At 37.8% G+C, this 23896-nt stretch overlaps 1 protein-coding gene across 2 annotated transcripts; it reads left to right on the top strand.

Moving 5' to 3' along the window:
- Positions 1-6954: 6954 nt before the first annotated feature.
- Positions 6955-22752, top strand: LOC126829409 (uncharacterized). 2 transcript variants are annotated; one of them, XM_050559283.1, is made up of 9 exons: positions 6955-7084; positions 8407-8739; positions 9628-9930; positions 15796-16089; positions 16768-17130; positions 18246-18374; positions 18860-19000; positions 19567-19872; positions 21442-22752. In XM_050559283.1, exons 1-9 carry the CDS (start codon positions 7021-7023, stop codon positions 21462-21464), a joined length of 1956 nt encoding a protein of 651 aa, XP_050415240.1. In that variant the 5' UTR covers positions 6955-7020; the 3' UTR covers positions 21465-22752. The 2 variants fall into 2 exon arrangements, with proteins under 2 accessions (XP_050415240.1, XP_050415242.1); XM_050559285.1 differs by lacking the exon at positions 18246-18374.
- Positions 22753-23896: the final 1144 nt, after the last annotated feature.

Below are 23896 nucleotides of genomic sequence, written 5' to 3'. Positions count from 1 at the left end.
CTGACAATTATTACAATCAAACTAATACAATATTATTATAAGACGTAAATGAATATATATTATGTGATACAACCGCCATTATTATCATACACAACACCAACACGTGACTAGAATATGTAACAGTTATACACAACAACAACGCGTGACTAGACTATAGTAATAGTCATACACAACACCAACATGTGACTATACTATAGTAACAATCATACACAACACCAACACGTGACTAGAATATAGTAATAGTCATACACAACACCAACATGTGACTATACTATAGTAACAATCATACACAACATCAACACGTGACTAGAATATAGTAAAAGTCATACACAACACCAACATGTGACTATACTATAGTAACAATCATACACAACATCAACACGTGACCAGAATATAGTAACAATGAAAACAAAACCAATTAAATGTACAGTTGCTACTATCAAAAAGCCACAAATATAGTTAACCAATATTACCCTAACAACATTAGTAACATTCATATAACAATAAATTATTCCGAGAAATTAAATTAACGGAGTTTGATTACAGTGGTGATAATATAATAGATATATTTAAAGTTTTATCAAAATCAGATAAAAATTGTGACCTCTGGAGGGTCCACAACCTTGGCATTACATACTTTTACGCTTTGGTTACGAAATTCGAACTCAATCGTCGTTAGGATGTAACGGTGATTTATAATTAGTTGAACAGTTTTTAAAATCGGATATAAATTGTGACCACTAGAACGATCGCAAGCTAAAAATGCAATTTTTCGTATAATCACGGGTCATAATCCAGAACGCTACGGTCCGATATGTGCGAATATTGTAGTAAAAATAGATTTAACGCTTCATCAAAATCGGATATAAATTGTGACAGCTAGAGAATCCATATGAGCGATTTTTTTTTTATACAACCAGACAGTCCGATGCATCTATGGGATATAAACCGATAAAAATGTGGGCTTATAAAATTATACTCCAAAACACTGATATAAACGTAATTGTGATGATGTATTTGTTTATATATAATTAATATGATATTATACTAAATGGCTAAAATACCTGAATACAGGAATACAAAGACACCTAGATATGATTTCATCGTCATACACGCCATAATCTGAAATATAGTTGATATAGAAACCGGTCAATTCTAACATTTTATAGCGGTGTTCATTCCATTCATACTTGTCTTGACACTGGTGTGTGGGGTACGTTTTAACCCACGTTTTCCTGTTTTAATTATATAAAACATGGATTCGTATATAAACTCGACCTTTATATTGATCTGATTATAATATTGTTTTAGTGATGTTCTCTTTCTCAAGCCAGGTTGGCCAGCGAATTATTGAAATAAAATTGAACCATATGTTAATCAACATATTACCTAGTTTGTGTTGAGTGGACAAATTAAACTCTCAGATTCGTTAATGAATAACATTATTTTGATTCACCCATCGTCGTTCCCCAGGTTAGGATTCTGCAGAATTAGCACGTATAACCAGTAGGTGGCTCGACGACTGATGTAATCAAATTAGAAAGTAGAAATATATTTCTTACATGATTAACTCATGCCGTCGCTCTGTAGAATGTACTTCAGACACAAAGATATATTCTTTTAGTGAAATAACAACAAAGCACTAAAATTAGTATTGTACATTGTACAGAGCTTAAACGACCAACGCCTATTGATCAGAGTGAACCACTCTGAACCATGGGCTAACATAATGTGTTGCAGAAACAGGGCTCGGAAGCCGAACCCCCAATCAGCTGTCAAGAGGACTATACTTTCCACCGTCCGACACGGAACACAAGGCAATGCAAACACGTTGTCCCATTACAAGGATCCATTTAGTCGTCATTTCACGACACGCAGGTCAAAAGAAGGGTATATTTTTATCACCCCCTACAACCCGAGGGGCGACGTTCGAATGATTAATCAAACATTATGCTAGAAAGGTGAGTTCCAATAGATAAGAAATAATCCAATTACTCGTTAATGTTTACTTGTTTATATAGTTAACAAATATCGTATACTCACCTGTGGTACCAAGTTTAGCTTTCAGATGAATGAAGCCTATTTATGTGTAGTTAATAACTAATTATTCAAAAGCATTCGACTGTTAGACAAACTTGATTTAAACTAAAACTATGTATATAAATTCAATGTAATATAGTATACATGCCACGTGGTCTCAAATTGTTTCAAGGTGACATAAATTGTTAATTATTCTAGGTAAAGCCTCGACGTGAAGTAATATGATTTTCTTGTTTAATAAGTTGAGTGGAAAGTTCCCAGCAAAGTGAAATAACCTATGTGTGCAATATTTGGTAATATTAGCAAAATTAATAAAGTAAAATTAATTTGAGATGAGATCTGGTATGTTTACGATCAATAATTAATAATATGGTTTTTATTTTTTAATACGTTAAATCGTGGAAAATTCACAGCAAAATAGACGATATTTGATAATATTATTAAAATTAATTTGAGAAGATATCGTGGTATACTTACAGTCCATAATCAATAATAATATGATTTTCTTCTTAAAGGAGCTAAATGTTTATCCTTTTAATCTAGAAATGGACACAAGTGGGTCTCAATGCATATAAAAATGTAATATTTTTGTATATAAACTGATTTACATTCAATCGTTTCCGTTACATACTGCGAAATACGCGAAGAGTATGGAATGGCAGTCTTTGACGTCTGGTTTTACCAGTGTACATCGTTAGTATACTCCTGGGGGATATGTTTAGCCTCGTTCATCTAGTCCTTTCATTACAAATTGTCATTGTGTCGTAAATATTTGATATCAGAAGCCCACCCTTTTACGGTAAGATAACAACATCAATGTTGATTTGATTTGTCCAAATGGTAAAAACCATGTATGACTTATAGTTGAATGCACACCCTTAACCAGCTGGGGGAAGTGCTTAAGTGGGGCGGGGTTGGTGTGGGGGCAGTGCTCCACAAAAAAATAAAATCAGCGGTTGCCAGGCAGGATACGCCCACATTTTCGAGAGATGGATAGAGAACAAGCTAAAAAGGAAGTGATTTTTTCTACAATCAAGAGCAATAATTCAGAAAATTACAACTCGATATGCGCAAATATCGAAAGGAACCGAGATCTTTGGGTTATCAACTTACATTTCAAGTTTGAACCAAATCGGATAAAAATTGTGGCCTCTACAGTGTTCACAAGCTAAAAACGTGATTTTTCGTACAATCAGGGGCCATAATCCATGAAGTTACAGTCCGATACATGCCAATATTGAAAGGAACCGAGATCTGAGGTTGATAAACCTATATTTCAAGTTTCATTGAAATCGGATAAAAATTGTGACCTGTAGACCGTTCACAAACAATTGTGGACGGACGTCCGGACGGACGGACGTCCAGACGGACGGGCGGACAGGGGCGACGACAATATACGTCCACATGAAAATGTGGGCGTATAAAAATGATTTGCGCACCCCCCCCCCCTCGCTAAAAAAAAACCATATCCGACCATAGTTCTAATATACCTAACAGCAGTGTTACAACCCCTATTGTAATATCACCCCTATCAACCGCTATTGTAATATCAACCCCTCTTGTAATATCAACCCTATCAACCCCTATTTTAATATCAACCCCTATTTTAATATCAAACCCTATTGTAATATCAACACCTATTGTAATATCAACCCCTATTGTAATAACCACTCCTATTGTAATAAATATAATAATTGTTATAAAATATTACTTAACCCCTATTGTAATAATCGTAATTAATGTATTTTACCATACAATAAATTCGACATCTAAATTTAAAAGTCAATGGATTTTAATAACCATTTGAATATCAATATATATATATGAGTAATGGTGTGCGTTTATACTGAATATAATATTATATAACAACACAAACGATGTATGAATTACATATTATTGGTTATGTTCTGATATATATCTGCCCTATATTTTACACTGACTTGTCCAATGGCTCACTTCCGTGGGCCCCTGTCTTGTCATTATGTTCATTGACAGACCCCTACCCACTAAATAGTTCCACTGCCCCACCATAGCCTATCTGTAAAAAATGATTCATATCAAATGTTAAAATAAAACTTTCCACGTTTGATATCAAGTTATGACATAGCATCTACTAGTTGGTAGGATTACCATGATATAAACATGATATATATACTTCCTTGTATATCACTTGTTATAACATGTATAAAATGATATGGGGTTTAACGTCCAATTGTTCTGCTCAGATGGGTTTTACATGCAAGCAAATGTGTACATGGGACCTCTGCAAAGGCCGGGATATAACAGTTGTGTACACGAGACCTCGGTTTTTTGCCTCTCGCACCCCCCCCCCCCAACCCCCACATCACTGACAAGGAGGAAACACACTCGAAAATCCAGAGGATCAAACAATTGTGTACACGGGACCTCGGGTTTTCGTCCAACCCGAACGATCTACGTCGTCCCTTGCCAGACTCACCCCCTCACCCTCCCTACACCACTGACAAGGGGGGGGGGGGGACACTCGAAAATCCAGAGGAACTTTCTCGGCCAACGGAGGAATGTAGTGCTGTTCGATCTTTCAGCTTGACGTTGCCTTCACTTCCGTGATGAACATCATAACTACAGTTCAGATTTTGTTTCTGTATGTTTTTTTATTTGTATAAAAAAAACTTTTAGCATTAGTCACAAATCTTCTTCATAAATGGCTGTTATGACAGGAAGTGTGAGTTCTGCCAAATGTTATCCCACACTCAATTTTATATTACCCACACCTTAATTCGTTTGCGCCATCGCCTGATCATGGTCCCAGTTTACAAATATGGAATAGGCATACCCCCTACGCTGCACCCTGGGAGGGACTTATTACTAAATTTGTTCAACAGATACATTTCTTTCTTGACCATGACGATGGCATATGACAAATGTGTTTATTAACCAATAGTACAATTCATGTAGATTTCTAATATTTCAGATGTTATTTTGCTTGAATCTATAAACAACTATTAGTCCAGGCCATAATATTATTACAAGGGTCAAACACAGGAACTCCAATGTAATGAGCAAACGTCTTACTCATTGAGCCACGGTGGCTCCCGATCAGGGCTTGGATCCAGCCCCTACTCCAAACAGATAGTAACAAGATAGCCCCCCCCCCCCACATTTCACACCGACAATTTTAATTCAAACACACTTTAATAACGAACATTCAATACGTTACACTTACTTGTAAACCTGTGACGGTAAATCTCATTGATCTTTGGGGTATATTCTATGCTCGGAATAACTTGAGGTCTGAAAGTCGGGACCGGCTTTGGATATATACAGGGAAATTCGGGGCTATTCTTCTGAAAGTTTTTCTTTAAACCTGCAATGGGTTATTCTTCCAGGGTAGGTTTTATTTCCAGAAGACAACACGATATAAGATTTTCCTTGCGGGAATTCTGGGATATTCTCATCTTGCGTACATGGCAACATAGACGGTTTATAAGCAAGATAAAGTCCTCGACTTCGGTTATGCTGGGGAAGAAAGACTTCAGAATAAGATCTAGGCCTCGGTTTTTCTTTTTCTCGGGTTATTTACTCCAGTCTTTCTTTCCCCAGCATAACCCCAGTCTTGTGCTTCCTACATGTAATTGATAAATATTTTATGAAATGTAATCCTTCAAGTTAGAGATAAAGCAAATGTTGAGATACGACTGGTATTGTTTTTAACAATTGACAAGTTACTTCAAGAAAACTGAGGTCAGTCGACGTAGCAATCGTTTTAATCCTATCGAAACGTATCCGAACGTATCTTCACGTACCAGGTCGTAGACACAATAGGGACAATCCCATCGCAACGCATCCCACGATAATGGGGAACCTAGCATTAATAAATCCATCGCAGTGCAATGCATGCGAAAGTAACTCTTGATACTCTACACGCAGGACCTCTTCGCATTCTTTAAATAACCATTCTTCTGAACCCACGTAGTGACTGTAATCCATAGAATTGTGATGTGATACCAAGTTACAGGTAATTACAGACAATACAGATCCCCCACCCACTCATCTCCTGCAGGTGTTGATACCATGTAACAGGTAATTACAGACAATACAGAACACGCACCCACTGATCTCCTGTAGGTGTCTGGAAATTGTGACACCGGGCCATGGTGCCTTAAGTGATTAAGAAGCTGGGTCGCTAATCAAAAAATCCTGGTTTTTCTGTGATTTCTCGATGTTGGTCTTTCAGGACGGAGGGCCCTACAAGGATCGGTGTTCTTAGTGAAAAGGTTCTCGATGTAGGTCTTTCAGGACGGAGAGAGAGAGAGAGGGGGGGGGGGGTAACGTACAGTCGACACAAACTAGGTCATTTCGGGACTAACACGTGGTTCTATATTATTTTAATAATTCGCTTGCGCGTAGGGGTCTTTAGCAGTGGGAGGAAACCGGAGTACCCGGAGAAAACCCACGAGGTTGGACAGGCTACTATAACCAAGCATTCCAATATGATTCTTGACAGATATTTTTATTATAGTGTTCATTCAGAAATAATTCTAAGAACCAAATATATTATAGTTTGTAACAGCTATAGTCAGACTGGGACACTAATCTCCGACAATATAATTAAATGTATTCATTGTTTTAATCTTGATCTTTTATCAACATAAGTATTATTGTATAGTTGTTGAATAGCATTAAGTAGACTCATTGTTTTTATTTACCATTTAATTAACTTTTTAATTTATATTGATTTTAAATGTTGTTGCTGGTAAAATAAATTCATATCCAGATTACACAGTTGTTCCTGATTTTATGGAAGTAGGTTACACTACCCTATTCATTGTCACCTACAAGCAGGAATTCAAAACCAAGTCACTTGACTCAATGGCAGATCTTATGATCCAACGCCATCATGACTATTATTTCATGTGAAATTTAACCCTAGATTTAACTTGAACAAGGATGTGTATTGTTTATACGGATGTTATAAATTAGTTTAGTAGTTCATACATCATGGCCAGTCTTGTATATGTTCTAATATTTGTGATAATTTGTAAGTTCACTCAATGTAAAGTAGGTAAGTAATATTAGTTCTATCTTTGTGCTCAATGAAATTAGAAATAAATTGAAGGGTTGAAGGGGGGGGGGAGGTGGATTGGATGACCGAATGGCTAGCACATGCGCGGTGTATCATAAGGTCTGTCACCGAGTCAACTTGCGTGGTTTCGACTCCCGGTTGTACGTGACAAGGAGTAGGGTCGCCTATCCAACCTCGTCGGTTTTCTCCGGGTACTCTGGTTTCCTTTCACTGCTAAAGACCCCTACGCGCAACCGAATTATTGAAATAAAACTGAACTATGTGTTAGTCCCGAAACGAGATCGTCTCTCTCTCTCTCTCTCTCTCTCTCTCTTTCTCTCTCTCTCTCTGCAATCACATCTCTGCAATAAGCATATTATATGTTTAAGCACTCAGTCATCCGACACTCATTTTTCACATAATTATTGTATCGCAATTTGTATCGGGCTATTAAACGGATGTGTTTCCATGGCAACCGATATGTCTTATTTACAAACCTTCGTAAATAAAAATCAATTTTTGAAATATTCCCCGAGATTTATCCATTTAGTAAAAGGCGTGATTTCCCTGGTAGGATGTAAAACGTGAAGTAAAGATATCTTAAGTATTTCCTGAGATATTCAAAATTAGAATTGAGTATCAGAATCTACGAACAATTATCAATTCTTTAATAACAACAAGAAGAGCAGTGCAGCATAGCAACTGGTCTATAACATCAAGAGAAGTGCAGCATGGCATCTGGTCTATTTAAAAAAACCCAGCATCACCAAAGCCAGCGAAACGTCAAAAACTATTCTTTGCTGCATTTGATTTAATCCATATTTGTTTATTTTTGTTATACGAAAACGAATCCAAAGCACTGACTATTTCAATCAATCAGAGAGAGAGAGAAGGGGGGGGGGGGCAGGCAGGCATGCAGACAGAGATTGAGCACGGCCTTGCGGGGGATAAAGTCCACTCAAGGTCAATTTGGAACGGTAAATACAGTGCAATTTTATTTCAATAATTCGTTTACACGTAGATGCGTTTAAGTATAGGAGGAAACGGGAGCACGAAGAGAAGCCCAACCCGCTTGATCACATGTCTCTGAGTATTAAACCATCACCCCTACCCCCGTGAAGTGAAATAGAAAAACGTTATTTGTTTACCAACGGAAGACATATGCCAGTACAGTAATTCATGCTTTAGATTCATGCCTGCTCGTTATCAAGTTTATTCAAAACCAAGCACTTAGTTAATATGTTTTCTCGTTTTCAGAAACAATGATTCCTCATATTCTCTTTCCATAAACTGTGAATGTTTTCCTTTTTTTCTAATTTCAGAACTAACTGGATTTGATTTTGCATATGAAGGCGAGAAATATGTTTTAACATGTCATATCGACACTACTGAGCGTAATTATGAAACAAAATATAACTGGTATAGAAATAATGAACTGGTCGCCCGAACCGATTCTTCCCCGGAAGAATTAAACTGTAAAATATTTAATATTAGTCAACGTTCAAGATATGAATTAAATTGTAAACAACATCAGCTGATCATTAAATCTGTTGACCAGACTAAAGATAGTGGCGTTCAGTGGAGTTGTAAACACCTTGGATATGATACAGACCGGTTTCCAGATTATACCAGTACGTTTGTGGTAAAAACAGGCAGTACGTAATTATTCATTATAAATGCAATTATGACTTAAACATTTGTTATTAATTACATTGATCGTGTAAAACGTGCGAAATGGAATCAGGTGTCACCTATGTTTGTGTGTGTGTGTGTGTGGGGGGGGGGGGCGAATGGCCTAACGCGTGCGCTTTCGAACCGACACTTGTAGGATCACCTGTCAAACCACATGTTTGTTCCAAAATGACCTTCCAACCTCGTGGGTTTTCTCGGGGTCCTCCGGTTTCCTCCCACTGCTAAAGACCCTTACGTGCAAAGGGATTATTGAAATAAAATTGAACCATATATTAGTCCCAGGATGACCTAGTTTGTGTCGAGTGGACGTTAAACCCATCTCTCTCTCTCTCTCTCTGTCTCCCTCCCTCTCTCTCCATCTCTGTCTCTCTCTTTCTCTCTCTCTCTATACATACTTAACATTTGTTTAGAATAATGATCACTTGTCTGGTGGTTATTATGTGAAGTATATGTCTGTCCGCAATTTTAATGAACTAATTACCTTCACAATGATTAATGAACTGATGTTATTCATGACCACGTCTTCGTCGGTGATTCCGAATCCCGGGTTGTACGTGACAAGGAGAAGGGTCGCCTGTCCAACCTCGTGGGTTTTCTCCGGGTCCTCCGGTTTCCTCCCACTGCTAAAGACCGCTAGGCGCAAGCGAATTATTAAAATAAAATTAAACCATATGTTAGTCCCTAAATGACATGGTTTGTGTCGATTGGACATTAAACCTTTCTCTCTCTCTCTCTCTCTCTCTCTCTCTCTCTCTCTCTCGTCGGCGATTGGTCTTCTGACACTATTAACTTATTTATTCCAGAAGGTAAACGGTCAGATATGTTTGGTTTGAAATTGCTTTAATTTTCAGTATCAGTACCTGTTAAAAATGTATCTATCAGCTTTAAATCAACAATCTATCGACTTACCAACGACACAATTCAAATCAAAAATGGTGAAGTTTTACGAATAAGGTGTGAACCTAGTAAGGGCGCCTCGCCAGCACCAAACATTCGTTTGTATAAAAATGATGTTGATATACAACGTACAACAGGTTATTACCTGGAGACAAATTTAACCGTTACCATGGAGATGGATGAGTCACAATTATACTGTAAAGCTAATAACAGTAAACAAAATGAAAGTTCAACAATTATAAAGTTACAAGTATTAGGTAAGTTTCTTGTAGATAAGATTTGTTTGTAAATGTCTTGCAGACCACATTTATTGGGTGGTTAGTATCCGAATTATATGAAAATGTGAACCACATAATATATAGTACACACGTTGTTCAACAAGGCGGCCATTAATTAAAGCAGACATCTATTTCCAAAGTAGATAGTTATCTGTGTGCAGAACGACGTAGATGTAACTGTAGTAATATGATGCTTTGAGGACTCCATTTTGAAATATGATTGATTGATGTCGTGTTTTTGGAATATACGAGACATGCATAATGTCTTCTAGTTCGCAAGTAGAAAACACAACTCGTAACGAAATCCAATCAGTATTTTGGTTTTTTTCAACAACATACAAAAAAGTGGACATTCAAAATGGCGAAAAGGGACGGAAAACAACAGTAGGACGTTAAATCCCATTTCATTCCATTTAATTAGTGAGTCGACTCCCATAATGTGACAAGATTTAAAGCTGCATTAAAGGGGCTAAATCGCTAATATTTAAGATCTAGAAATTGACACAAATGGGTCGCAACGCATATAATAATGTAATATTTATTTATTTAAACTGATTTACATTCAATCGTTTCTGTTTTACTGTAATTTCTAATCAGTTATGTTCGGCGAAATACGCCAGAAGTCTCAATCGAATGGCAATCTCTGGCGTCTGGTTATTCCAGTCTACACCGATAATATTTATTGCTCATGCTCTCCGGATAAGAATATGACATCAACGCTTGACATGACTTGTGGAATTTGCCTTGCCTAGTTTTTGGAGTCCCTTATTACAAATAGCGCTTAAACGCACCATGGTACACGAATCGTGTACCAATCGTAAAGTGTTTATTTTGTCTTAAGTATTGGATATCAGAAGTCCATCTTTTCCCTGTAAGATCACAACATCAATTTTGATTTAAATTGACAAATAATTCGTGGTTTCAATGTCAAAGATTTTGGACGATATTGAGTTAGAGACTGAGCTACTTTAAGTAAGAGCTGAATCCGTCTGTGACAGGTATTAATATTTCGACAAACTAGGTCATTTCGGGACTAACATATGGTTCAATTTTATTTCAATAATTGGTTTGTGTGTAGGGGTCTTTAACAACGGGAGGAAACCGGAGAACCCACGAGGTTGAACAGACGACCCTACTCCTTGTCACGAAACCACGCCAATGACAGACCTTATGATACAATGCGCACGGGTTAACCATTGTCCCCCTCCCCCACTTATCTCGACTATCTCGACAAAACTTTTTACGCCTCTACTTTCGCCTAGATTAAAGTCATTTGACAGAAATGTTCAATATATTACAGTAATAACAGTCAGTTGTTGATCATCGCTTACCCATGTCCAAACTATGAACTTATTGTTTGGCTCCGCGATATCACCCTAGGTAGAAATGAAATGAAATGAAATAGGGTTTAACCGCCTACAGTTCTGCTCCGAACTGGGCTGATGAAGACGGGCATACGTCATACAGTGAGCTATGGGGGAAATTTTGCCCGGACAGCGGCACTACGGCCTACTCTTAAATCGAAATCCAACTGTCAAGGGATCTTTTACGTGCACACCAATGTGTACACGGGACCTCGTTTTTTCGCCCCATCCGAACGACTAGACAGCTGTCCTTGTAAGACCCTCCATCCTGCATCACTGACAAGGGTGATCCACGCTGGAAAATCTGGATGAACTTTCTCGGCCAATGCATGGATCGAACACCCGACATCCAGGCTAGCGAGCCAGCGTCTTACCCACTTAGCCACCGTGACCCCCCACCCTAGGTAGAAGCAGGCGTTAAACCTCACTGACTGATTGACTGACTGACTGACTCTAAATCTTACATGACATGTAATATGTGGTGGTCGTAGGCCATTAAAATTGACAACATGAGTAAACACGGATCTTAAAACCCAGTAAGTCAAGTACAGGAAATACATGCCAGGAAATGTACAAGTTTTAATGTAGCTAAGTCTCTAACTCAAAGTCTTTGACATTGAAAACACGAATTATTTGTCAATTTAAATCAACATTGATATTGTGATCTTAGCGGGAAAATATGGGCTTCTGATATCCAATATTTAAGACAAAATAATCATATAACGATTGGTACAATAATGCTTTTCAGCGCTACTTGTAACAAGGGACTCGAAGAACGAGGCTAGACATATTCCACAAGTCATTCTTATCTGGAGAGCATGTACAATAAATAATATCGGTGTAGATTGGAATAATCAGACGCTAGAGATTGCCATTCGATTGAGAATTCTGGCGTATTCTGCCGAACATAGCTGATTAGAAATTACAATAAAAACAGAAACGATCGAATGTAAATCAGTTTATATACATTCATATTACATTATTAAATGCGTTGCGACTGACTCTTTTGTGTAAATTTCTAGGTCCCAAATATTAGCGATGTAGCTCCTTTAAGTTTAAAATCCCACGTTTACCCCTATTATATCTGTCGTATGTAACTCTTGTTAATAAACAAATTTTGAAAATCTATTGTTACTAAAATATGATAAAGATTGCTCATACAGTTGAATAGCATTTACAACCTTAAAGGTATATTATGTAAGATTTAGATAAAGAGCTGACCATTAATGTTTTTTTATAGCTCAAAAATATATAATGTAATTACTTCATTGTGAGTCAAGTTAACACTGTTTGAAGTTCTGACAAGATGTGTGCATTGTTGTAATCGTTCTAATCTAGTTAAAATCTCGAGTATCCGATGCCACCGAGACTTGATTATGGTCTTGTTTTGTTAATAAATGTCTAATTAATAATTTAGATAACATTTCAGGCCTAAAGAAAGACTTGCAATAGACAGATTTAGCTCTTGCATAATGTATGTTTAAAGATTCGAAGCGTCATTTGCCTTTTTGCTGGAATATGAAATTTCTCACGGTTTACACCACGCTAAATATGAATTCGGATTGATTATTCAACATTAGTTAAGAAAACAAAATCAAACTACCAACGCTAGATATAGACCCATCATGTTTCTCCGCTACCAATATAAGATGGCGGCGTCTTGTGCCACTCAAACAGCATATCATAACTTTGTAGATACTGAATGGAATGGCTGATATTCTTATTAGAGATCAACGTTTCACAATATTGTAGTTTACAAATGATTCATATAGCGCTAATTGCCGCATCGAGCCTTTAATGTAATTGATCTGTAATTATAACATACACGCAATAATTTTGTTTACATTTAACGGTTGCCATAGCATATACGTAATATTTATGTTTACATTTAACAGTGGTTATAGCATACACGTAATAATTATACTATTCAAAAAAAGTAGGGGATATTTGATTTTTAAGTGTTATTAAAGTCACCTAATGAAACTGACGAAGAAACAAATGACAAAATGAAATGAAGTTCACATTCATCGATGTATTCCAAATGATCGTTAGACTAAGTAAGGCACAGACTGACCATTATAAGGGTAAATACTATATACTATTCAAAAAAAGTAGGGGATATTTGATTTTTAAGTGTTATTAAAGTCACCTAATGAAACTGACGAAGAAACAAATGACAAAATGAAATGAAGTTCACATTCATCGATTTATTCCAAATGATCCTTAGACTAAGTAAGGCACAGACTGACCATTATAAGGGTAAAATGATACCCGGGGTCAAACAGCAAAGTTACCACAGCATCACAACCAAGTCAGTAACGGGTAAATCCTCCTCTGTTTGCCAAACAAGCATTGATCCGACGTGGCATACTCCTAATGAGACGTCTAAGGTCATTTTGGTCCAGATTGTCCCATTCCTGTTGCAACGCAGCAGCAAGTTCTTGGACATTGGCAGGACGTTGTTGACGTTGACGTAACCTCTGTCCAAGCATGTCCCAGACATGCTCGATGGGGGAGAGGTCGGGACTCAGTGCTGGCCAAGGTAATGTGGTGATGTTCTGTTGTTGGAGGTAACCTGTAACGATCCTGGCCCTGTGACATCTTGCGTTGTCATCCTGGAAGATGAAACGGCGGTCATGACGTCGTGCGAACGGCACAACATGGACTGCCAAGATGTTGTCCCGGTAGTACTGGCCTGTAACACGCCCTGCAACAACATGTAAAGCCGTTCTTCCAGCAACAGTGATGCCTAACCACACCATAACAGAACCACCCCCAAATCGATCATGTCTGATGACGTTAACGTCTTGGAAGCGCTCGTTTCGACGACGCCACACCCTCCTACGTCTGTCCAAAAAATCAACAGTGAACCTTGACTCATCTGAAAACATCACATTGCTCCAGCGTCGATTATCCCAGTGTTGACGATCCCTACACCAACGACGTCTTGCCTGAATGTGATGATCTCTCAAACAAGGGATCACGCGAGGACGTCGGGCGCGAAGGTGACCCCTATGCAGTCGATTCCGAATCGTCTGGCCACTCACTCTCACACCAGTGTCTGTTTGAAGTCGAGCGCTGATCTGATTTGCTGTGATGACACGATTTCTCAAGGCCAAGGTACGGATAAATCGATCCTGGGCTTGAGTTGTCGCCCTTGGTCGACCTGAGCGTGGTCTGTCCTGTACAGATTGTGTATCACGGTATCTGGACCATAGCCTGCTTATGACAGACTGAGAAACATTCATCGTCCGCGCCACAACCGCCTGTGTTGTGCCGATCTGTAGCATGCCAAGGGCACGTAACCTTTCATTTTGGGTAAGCCGACGCATATCAAAATTTGTTTTCTGGTCACTAAAACAATTAAACTGATGTTTCCACCCTGGAATTCAATGCCACAATGACTGTAACATTCAAAGTCAGAGTCGTGCAAATCTTGGGTTGGACCCCCATGATGATCCCAAGCATAACCTGCATTCCATGCGGTAGCTATTGGTGCGTTTGGGCGTCACATGTAACTGGAAATGTTTCTTCTGTTAGGTTCTATAGTGACTTTTTTCGTATTCATTTGCATATTTTAGTATTATGCCCCCAAAATCAAATATCCCCTACTTTTTTTGAATAGTATATATTTAAATTTTCCTGTGGTTATAGCATAAACATAATAATTATGTTTACATTTAACAGTGGTTATAGCATACACGTAATAATTATGATACTTATGTTTACATTTAACAGTGGTTATAGCATACACGTAATAATTGTAATACTTATGTTTACATTTAACATTGGTTATAGCATACACGTAATAATTATAATACTTATGTTTACATTTAACTGTGGTTATGGCATACACATGATAATTATGTTTACATTTAATTGTGGTCATAAAATACACGTAACACTTATGTTTACATTTAACCGTCGTTATAGCATGCACGTCATAATTATGATTACATTTAACTGTGGTTATACCCTATACGCGTAATAATTATGCTTACATTTAACTGTAGTTATAACATGCAATATTGTGTAATATTTCGTGATCCTAGTTAAATTAGACGAAAAACTAAGAGAAAACTGATTTATTGTGACGAGGAAATAAATGCCCGGTCTTATCCGGTATTAGTTTTCTTTAATTTATGTGTATGGTATCACGATCCTCCTTTTGTCGTATGTTTATCGTAAAATGACCGGATCGCTCCCGGTATGCTGGCCGAGAAAGTTCAAAGGGCTTGGCAAGACATAGCGCTTAATCTTTCGGATGCTACGAGACGAAAAACCGAGGTCCCGTCTATATATTGGCGTGCACGTAAAATAACCCTTGGCAGTTGGAATTCGATATGATAATAGTCCGTAGCGCCGTGGCCAGGGCAAATTGTCCCTCGTAGAAAACTGTATAGTGTATTCCCGTCTTCATTAGCTCTGTCGCTACGGTACAGAAAATTGGACTTTAAACCCCATTTTCATTTTATTTAAGATTCGACAACAATGTCACTACACGTGAATAACGTCACTGACAATGAAATAATTCTACAATGTGAAGTAGATGGTCAACCGAATAACTACACATTTTCACCATGGAAGCATTTCTTGGATGGCGTATTGATACGAGAGGTCAACGGTTATCTGGAGAATGGGGATACTTCTATCTACTACCTCAACATCTCAACTCAGTTATATAAAAACAGAGGAGTTTATGTTTGTTCTGGAAATTACAGTAGAAATGGACAGATGTATAATCATACCACAAATATGACGATTTGTTCAACTGGTAATTTTTTCGAAAATCTTGTTTCCTCGCTAGGTGGAAGCGATCGCTCATAGTTTATGTAGCCAGTCATTGATATCTAAACGTGGATAGCGCATGCGCTTACTACGAGCCGTAAATTAATATTGAGGGTCTAGAATTATTCCGACAATCTTGTCCTGTCTAAGTGGAAGTGGATGTACATATTTCTTAGTTAATTTGTTTGTTTGCAATGTATACGAATATAATCAGGGATCAGGGGCGGACTGGGGGAGGTTCCAGTCTGAGGGGTTGGGGTGTAAATGGTGCTTTCTAGGGTATATCCTTATGTTGCTAGCTCATGCACAAATTCACCGTATGGCAATCTTACCAATTCACCAAAAAACGTAGTTTCTAAAGGCTAAAAAAGCCACCACCATTCTAACACTGGGTTCCCATACTAGAACAATTAAGGCTCCCATACAAATACAGGGCCCACAAACTAAACACAGAGCCCCCATACTAAAACAGGGCCCGAAAACTAAGAAAATGCTCCCCATACTAAAATAGGACCATCATAATATATGAGAACATTAACTCTTTAGGGTCCCCGGAGTTTACCATACTCAAAGGCTGCTTCTTGCTCCACTCTATACAGGACGTTACGAAGACGGCGCAGCTCACAATTATATTGGCATTGTTGGTAATAATTTGTATTTTCAGCTTCAATCGAGTTCTATGTAACTGATACTGAAACAATGAACGAGACTGTCAGAGTGGGATCTGATTATAATATAAGTAAAATTTTTATCACCGGAAGGAACAGTAACATCACGTGGTTTAAAGGCAACAATGGTCTAGAACGATCCAGTCGTATTGGTATTAGAAGATTAGAAGTTAATATTCCTCACGACTACAACCAATCTGTGTTAATACCATACAGTCGAACATTGATAACAATTACACATGTACAGGTATCTGATGAAGGATGGTATCAATGTTTTATATGTAACCATGACGACTGTAGTAATTCATCCTTTCATCTTTTAGTTGAAGACGAAGACCCGGTTAAGGATACTGATAAAGGTAAACGTTTTAAACATTTTAAAACTTGGACATTCATGGAGTATAATATAATTTACTTATTATAAGTTTTATTTAAATAAATCTCATGGAGAGGGTGGGAGGCGAATGGATAGTGCGTGCGCGCTGTATCATAAGGTTTGTCATTGAGTCATCTGGCGTGGTTTCGATCCACCGGTCGTAAGTGACAAGGCTGTCTGTCCAACCTCGTGGGTTTTCTCTGGGTCATCCGGTTTCCACCCACTGCTGAAGATCCCTACGCGCATGCATATTATTGAAATAAAATTTATCAATATGTTAGTCCCGAAATGACCTAGTTTGTGTCGAGTGGACGTTTGCCCCTCCTCTCTCTCTCTCTCTCTCTCTCTCTCTCTCTCTCTTTCTCTCGCAATCGTATAGAGTGGTATTATTGTCTGGACACTGGTGCGCTCTAACTAGTCCTTACCCTACCGTGGTTCCTGTGAATTAGTAATTCACCCTTTCATCTTTTAGTTGAAGCTGAAGACTCGGTTAAAGATGCTGATAATGGTAAACATTTTAAAACTTAGAAATGAAATGGGGTTTAATGTCCTACTGTTCTGCTCCAACTGGGCTAATGAAGACGGGCAGACGCCATACAGTGTGCTACGAAGGACATTTTGCCGGGGCACCCGCGCTATGGCTTACTCTTATATCGAATTCCAACTGCCAGGGGATCTTTTACGTGGACGTCAATGTATACACGGGACCTCGGTTTCTAGTTCCATCCGAACGATTAGACAGCTTGTTAGGTCTTCCGTCCTGCACCACTGAAGGACACCACGTCGGAAAATCCCGATGTACTTTCTCGGTCAATGCAGGGATCGAACACGTGACCTCCAGGCTAACGAGCCAGCGCCTTATAACGCACTTAGCCATGTTGGCTCCATTAAAACTTAGACTTTAATGGATTATTATTTATAGATTTATAAGTATTATTTGTATGAATATCTGTGCAATGTCATGGAGTTGGTAATATGGGCCGGACACTGGCGCTCTCTCTCTAAATGCCAAATGATATTTACTGTGACCTACCAATTTGTAGACGAGAGCTCGGGTTTGAACGGACCCCTGTTTTAAACACCTATTCTAATTTTCAGGTTCCCCTGACAACAAGAGACAAGATATGTTTGTGTTTTTTGGAGCTGGTGGTGGCGCTGGTTTGTTTTTCATTATTGTGGTGATTATTATTGTTGTGTTTGTCAAAAGGCATCGCCGTAATCAAAAAGGTCAGATTTTTGCTAGTTTTTGTAATAAAAAGAAATTGGTTCAACTATATTAAAGTAAACAGTTTCATAATGTACTCGGGAACAGAGATTGAAAGTAAACAATGTGTCAAATTAACTCCGACGGGCAACATGTACCCAGGAACAGTGATTGAAAGTAAACAATGTGTCAAATTAACTCCGACAGGCAACTATTGATTTCAGACTTGTTTATATCCTAACATGATAATCGTAGAGTATGATGCATATGTCGTGCGCGATGCAGGGTATGCCTCTTTTTAAATACCTGATACTACTTTCACTGGTATGTATCGACATAGAATGTGATTGACAGTTTGGTACAATCATGTATTAATGTGAATATATGTATTGACGAGGCTCGTGTTCTTGTACGCTTCGTGATAGTCCCATCATGAAATGAAGAATATGATTGACCTACGAGTACAGTATTGTGAATGTATTTAATGGGGACGATCTTGTTCTTGTAGAAACGGTTCAGGGCGACCCGCCCCAACGTGAAATGGAGATTATGGAGAATGATTTATATATTAGTGGTGATACACCGACACCCCAACAGAACAACGTGGAGGTGGTTTACACTCCCGTAAACAAGATTACTCAACGAAGAGGTAAATTAAGTTTTATTATTAATCACCATCCTCCACCACTGTACAGGTCCTTTACAGTCCGATAAACAAGATCACTCAACGAAGAGGTAAATGTCGAACATCCTACCACCCCTCTCAAGCACACACACCGAATTATAATCAGAATGCCACACTATTATTAGCATTACAGAAATCCAGATATTTACCTTTCCAAAATTGAGTCGAGGCTGCAGTCATTGATATTTTAGTCCCCGTTATAACATACTTGATACTCAGGTTCAACGTTTCGTTATAACATACTTGATACTAAGGTTCAATATTTAAAATGTTCCACCGTACTTACTTTAAAGAAATTACTCCCCAAATAATTATTATTTGAAATGTCAATTACATGAAAATTAAACATCGACACACAAAACATGGTGTCAAGATATATTGGACAGCTCGATTCTGTCGCTGCCTTGGTACGATTGTCCGACATCATGTAGTTCGAACTATATTATTATTTTTTAGTTGTATTTTGTTGTCCCCTGGAGAGTTTATTTCATTTTCTTTTAATCAAGATTGTTTTGTTTGATTTATTTAAGATGCTTCCTCGAAACCAGAAATGGAAATAATGGAGAATGATTTATATATAAGCGCTGATTATGATACGTCACAGAATCAAAATGGTGGAAATGGAGTGGAGGCGAAACCAGAAATGGAAATAATGGAGAATGATTTATATATAAGCGCGGATTATGATACGTCACAGAATCAGACTGATGGAAACGGAGTGAAGACGAAACCAGAAATGGAAATAATGGAGAATGATTTGTATATAAGCGCTGATTATGATACATCAAAGAATCAAAATGGTGGAAACCAAGGCATGAAGAAACCAATAAAGAAAGGTATTGGCTCTTCAAAAATTAAAATCATATATTTTCGAAAGAAATAAAATGAGGGTTAACGTCCCACTGTTTTGCTCCTGTAGGGCTAATAAAACGGGGATATTTTTTTTATTTTCGAAAGAGTTTTTCTGTCATATAAATGTGACCAGGAGGTCTCGGGATTGTTCCCGGTCTTGGTCCTAAAAATTTCCACGGGGTTTTCCGGCGTTGTTTTCCCTTGTCAGTGGTGCAGGATGGAAGGCCTGAAAAAGAACAGTGTCTAATCGTTCGGATGGAACGAAAAACCGGGGCCCTGTGTAGACATTGGTGTGCACGTAAAAGAACCCTTGACATTTGGAATGAAGGGTAGGCCGACGTATTCGTACTGCTGTCCGGGCAAAATTTCCACAACCACACACTGTCTGGTGTATGCCCAGTCTGTATAGAACACAACAGGAGGACGTTAAACTCCAATTCAATTCACTTGAACGTGTCACACGCTCGCTTCACATTTGAATAGGGGGATCACGTGGCTAAGTGGGTAAGACGCTGGCGCACTAGCCTGGAGGTCGGGTGTTCGATCCCTGCATTGGCCGAGAAAGTTCATCCAGATTTTCCAGCGTGGTTTCCCCTTTTCAGTGATACAGGACGGAGGGCCTGACAAGGACAGCTGACTAGTCGTTCGGATGTGACGAAAGATCGAGGTCCCGTGTACACTTTGGCGTGCACGTAAAAGATCCCTTGGCAGTTGGATTTCGATATAAGAGTAGGCCGTAGTGCCGCTACCCGGGCAAAATTTCCCTCATAGTACACTGTATGGCGTATGCCGTCTTCATTAGCTCAGTTTAGGAGCAGAACAGTAGGACGTTAAATGCCATTTCATTCATTTCATTGCGTTCATTTGAATACAGGGGAGACAACTCTGTACACCAGCCCAAAGAAGTGGAAGGTGTTAACAATTCGCTGGTTATTGTAAAACTAACCGAGTCAGTAACCTGTTATTCGCTGGAGAGAAGATTTTAGCCTGGGCAGCACCGTCCCCGTCTACTCTTTATAGTTTCTATTATCAAGGGTAGTTTTTTTTTGTCAGGTCAATACCTTCACCTTTTTGGACATATTAATATGAATACATGGCGTGTTGTTTCTTATTATCACTGCAATGCATATTTCAGGAACCATTTTGAATTGAACATAAAAATGAATCTTTTACTTTGTTTTTTAAACATTTACCCATTCCCTCTAGCATTTAGGGAAGCATGGCAAGACGATAAATTTTAGATCCCCTGGGCATCATCACCTTATACATTGAGTTCCAACAACAGCCAAATTTACCACTGCATCAATGTTTGCTCCTGATGCATCCAATGCTTAAAGTTTCACTTGATATCAGCACTGAGATTTTAATCAAGAGGTCAGTAACTGTTAAGCGGTCAGTCACGATAATTCCCTTGGGTGACTGCTGTAGTAAAGAATTGACTCTACCTTTAAAGTGGACACATACCCGATTGGTAGTTTCTAGGGGTTACACTGAACATACAAAAAGAAAACATCTTTTACTTCGCTATTTAATTCATTGTATTTATATTTAAGCTTGTACCAAACTGACCAAGTGAAATAATATTAGTCCGGATGAATTACCAAACAGAGACTGACTATCAAGATTTTCTGAAGTAATTGCTTTGATTGAGGTTAGAAAACAGAGGCTGGCTATTTATTAAAAGAACGGCTTTGATTGAGGTTACAATAAACTGTTGAATGGCGTTGAACTCTATAGTTATTGCACGATAAAATTTTAATTTCTCTATACGAACTATTTTTAATGTCAACGGTTGAATACAATATAAGTATATCTTAAATTGTTTTTTAACTGGCGATCTAAAGATTTTAAAGGTACACGGACACCTACTTTTATCTAAATAAATACTTTTGTTACAGTGTATCTTTGTATATATTTTATTACTATTTAATTTTAGTCAAAAGTAGCAATCGACCAATGTCCGAATTGATATCTCGCTAATCTTTTATGTCTTAATGTAACGATATATATTACTTAATTATAGTTAACACGGGTTCTGGCTATTGTCCATATCATCTTCTGTATTTAAACATCTGGGACCTGTTTCACGAAATCTTAACTAAAGATAAAATCCAAATTTTAGTAGATACTACAATTTTGATTGGCTAAGCACTAAAATCAACCCAATGTTATCCAATCAAATTACTAAAATTTGGATTTTATCTTAGTTAAAATTTCGTGAAACAGGACCCTGGTTCTTATGTACAATTTAACATCTTATCAAATATTATTATATAATTATTTTAATCGTAAGCTTGTATATATGTTCTATATTCTACTGTAACTTTAGTCTGGTGACCGGCTCGCCCTAGCGTTATTGTGATCTTTAACCAGTTATGGACACTCGTTTATTAAAAGTCGTTAGTGTTGGAATAAGCTACAAACCCCAGAAAACAGCACTTTCATTATTTATGTTTATGTTATTTGGAGAAGGGGTGGATAAATTTATTTGTTTATTTCATATTTGAGGGGAGTACTAGTTGGGGGTGTGGGGTGTAATGTTTTACCTTATTTTTAGAATATGTTTCAGGCTGATTATTTATTACCCATGCTGTATATTTTAATATTTAATATTTATCTTGTTGTTTATTATATCTTTTTTTATTGTAGATTTTATTTTATATATTCTTTCCTAAATTATGAATTTCAACTCAAACCTCCATCTTTTATCATTAGAGGTTTATTTTATTGAAATGTTCTCTAAATGTACAAGTTCCTTGTAAAATAGGGGTTTTGATTAAATATAATTTTAGGGTTTTCTGTTTGATGAGTGGGGCGATTTATCAATTTTTGTATAATATTTTTTTTAAATAAAGAATTGCTTATCATTAGAGGTCGTTTTATATGGCGGGGCATCAGGTTCAAAATGCGATCTGCAGTAGAAAGTAGAAAATAAAAAGCAAAAGAGAAAATTCTTATCCAAAATGGACCTTTTCGTGTGGGAAACATATACCGCTCGTGCCTTAAATATGCAAGTTCCTTAAGAAACAAAAAAAAAGCCAAAACACCTATACGTTCATTATAAATGATGGCTGGTTTACGATTAACTAATTAAAACCCTGTTTCTTAAGTAGAGATAGAAATTGGGTTTAACATTCACTCGACACAAAATAGGTCATTTTGGGACTAACATGTGGTTCAGTTTTATCGCAATAACTCGTTTGCGCGTAGGGGTCTTTAGCAGTGGGAGGAAACCGGAGCAGCCGGAGAAAACCCACGAGGTTGGACAAGCGACCCTACTCCTTGTCACGTACAACCGGGGAATCGAAACCACGGCAGTTGACTCAGTGACCGACCTTATGATACAACGCGCACGCTCAAAACATTCGGCCATCCACCCCCACCCCCGCAATAGAGAAACAGAGATCACGTGTCGTATATATGAAACGCGCTTCTTCACATACATCCCAGATACGTGATCTAACGGGAAACGAATCCATGTTATAGTCGTGGACTACTGAAAATAAATCTCATTTTAATCGACAAATACAAGACAAATATAGATAAATCTATATATATATTATTTCCGCTGATATCACCTCTGTGGCCTTAGGGCAAATATAAGAATATCATATTTCAAAGGACAGTCTATTGCCGTGGGGAACAGCAACTCATTTCTAAAACAATATGAACAAAAAAAATGCGATCGGTCACGGTCCTATTGATTGTTAACTAATTTCTTTCCGTCACGTCCACCGAAACGATGACAACATGGCGGACTGTTGGTAACTAGTGATTATCCAATTGTCAAATGAAAATGGGTTGAAATGAAATGAAATGAAATCGAGGATAAAGTTATACTGCCAATTGTAAAATGAAAATGAGTTGAAATGAAATCGAGTATAAAAGGTATACTGTATAAAATGCCTTTTTGTGACTGAAATAAAATTAGATTTAATGTTTGACTTTTCTGTACCAATCAAAATAATCGATGCGGACATATGCGATGAGGGAGTTGGCTATGAGGGA

The sequence above is a fragment of the Patella vulgata genome, chromosome 8, assembly GCF_932274485.2.
Source record: "Patella vulgata chromosome 8, xgPatVulg1.2, whole genome shotgun sequence".
In the NCBI taxonomy this organism is placed as follows: domain Eukaryota; kingdom Metazoa; phylum Mollusca; class Gastropoda; family Patellidae; genus Patella; species Patella vulgata.
This window is presented reverse-complemented; position numbering and strand designations above follow the sequence as displayed.

Excerpts from the sequence above, each read along its gene's own strand:
- LOC126829409 (XM_050559283.1), top strand. The coding sequence starts at position 7,021 with ATGGCCAGTCTTGTATATGTTCTAATATTTGTGATAATTTGTAAGTTC. Across the intron at positions 9,931-15,795 it reads TATAAAGTTACAAGTATTAG|ATTCGACAACAATGTCACTA; the intron begins GTAAGTTTCTTG and ends ATTTTATTTAAG. Across the intron at positions 16,090-16,767 it reads TATGACGATTTGTTCAACTG|CTTCAATCGAGTTCTATGTA; the intron begins GTAATTTTTTCG and ends TTGTATTTTCAG.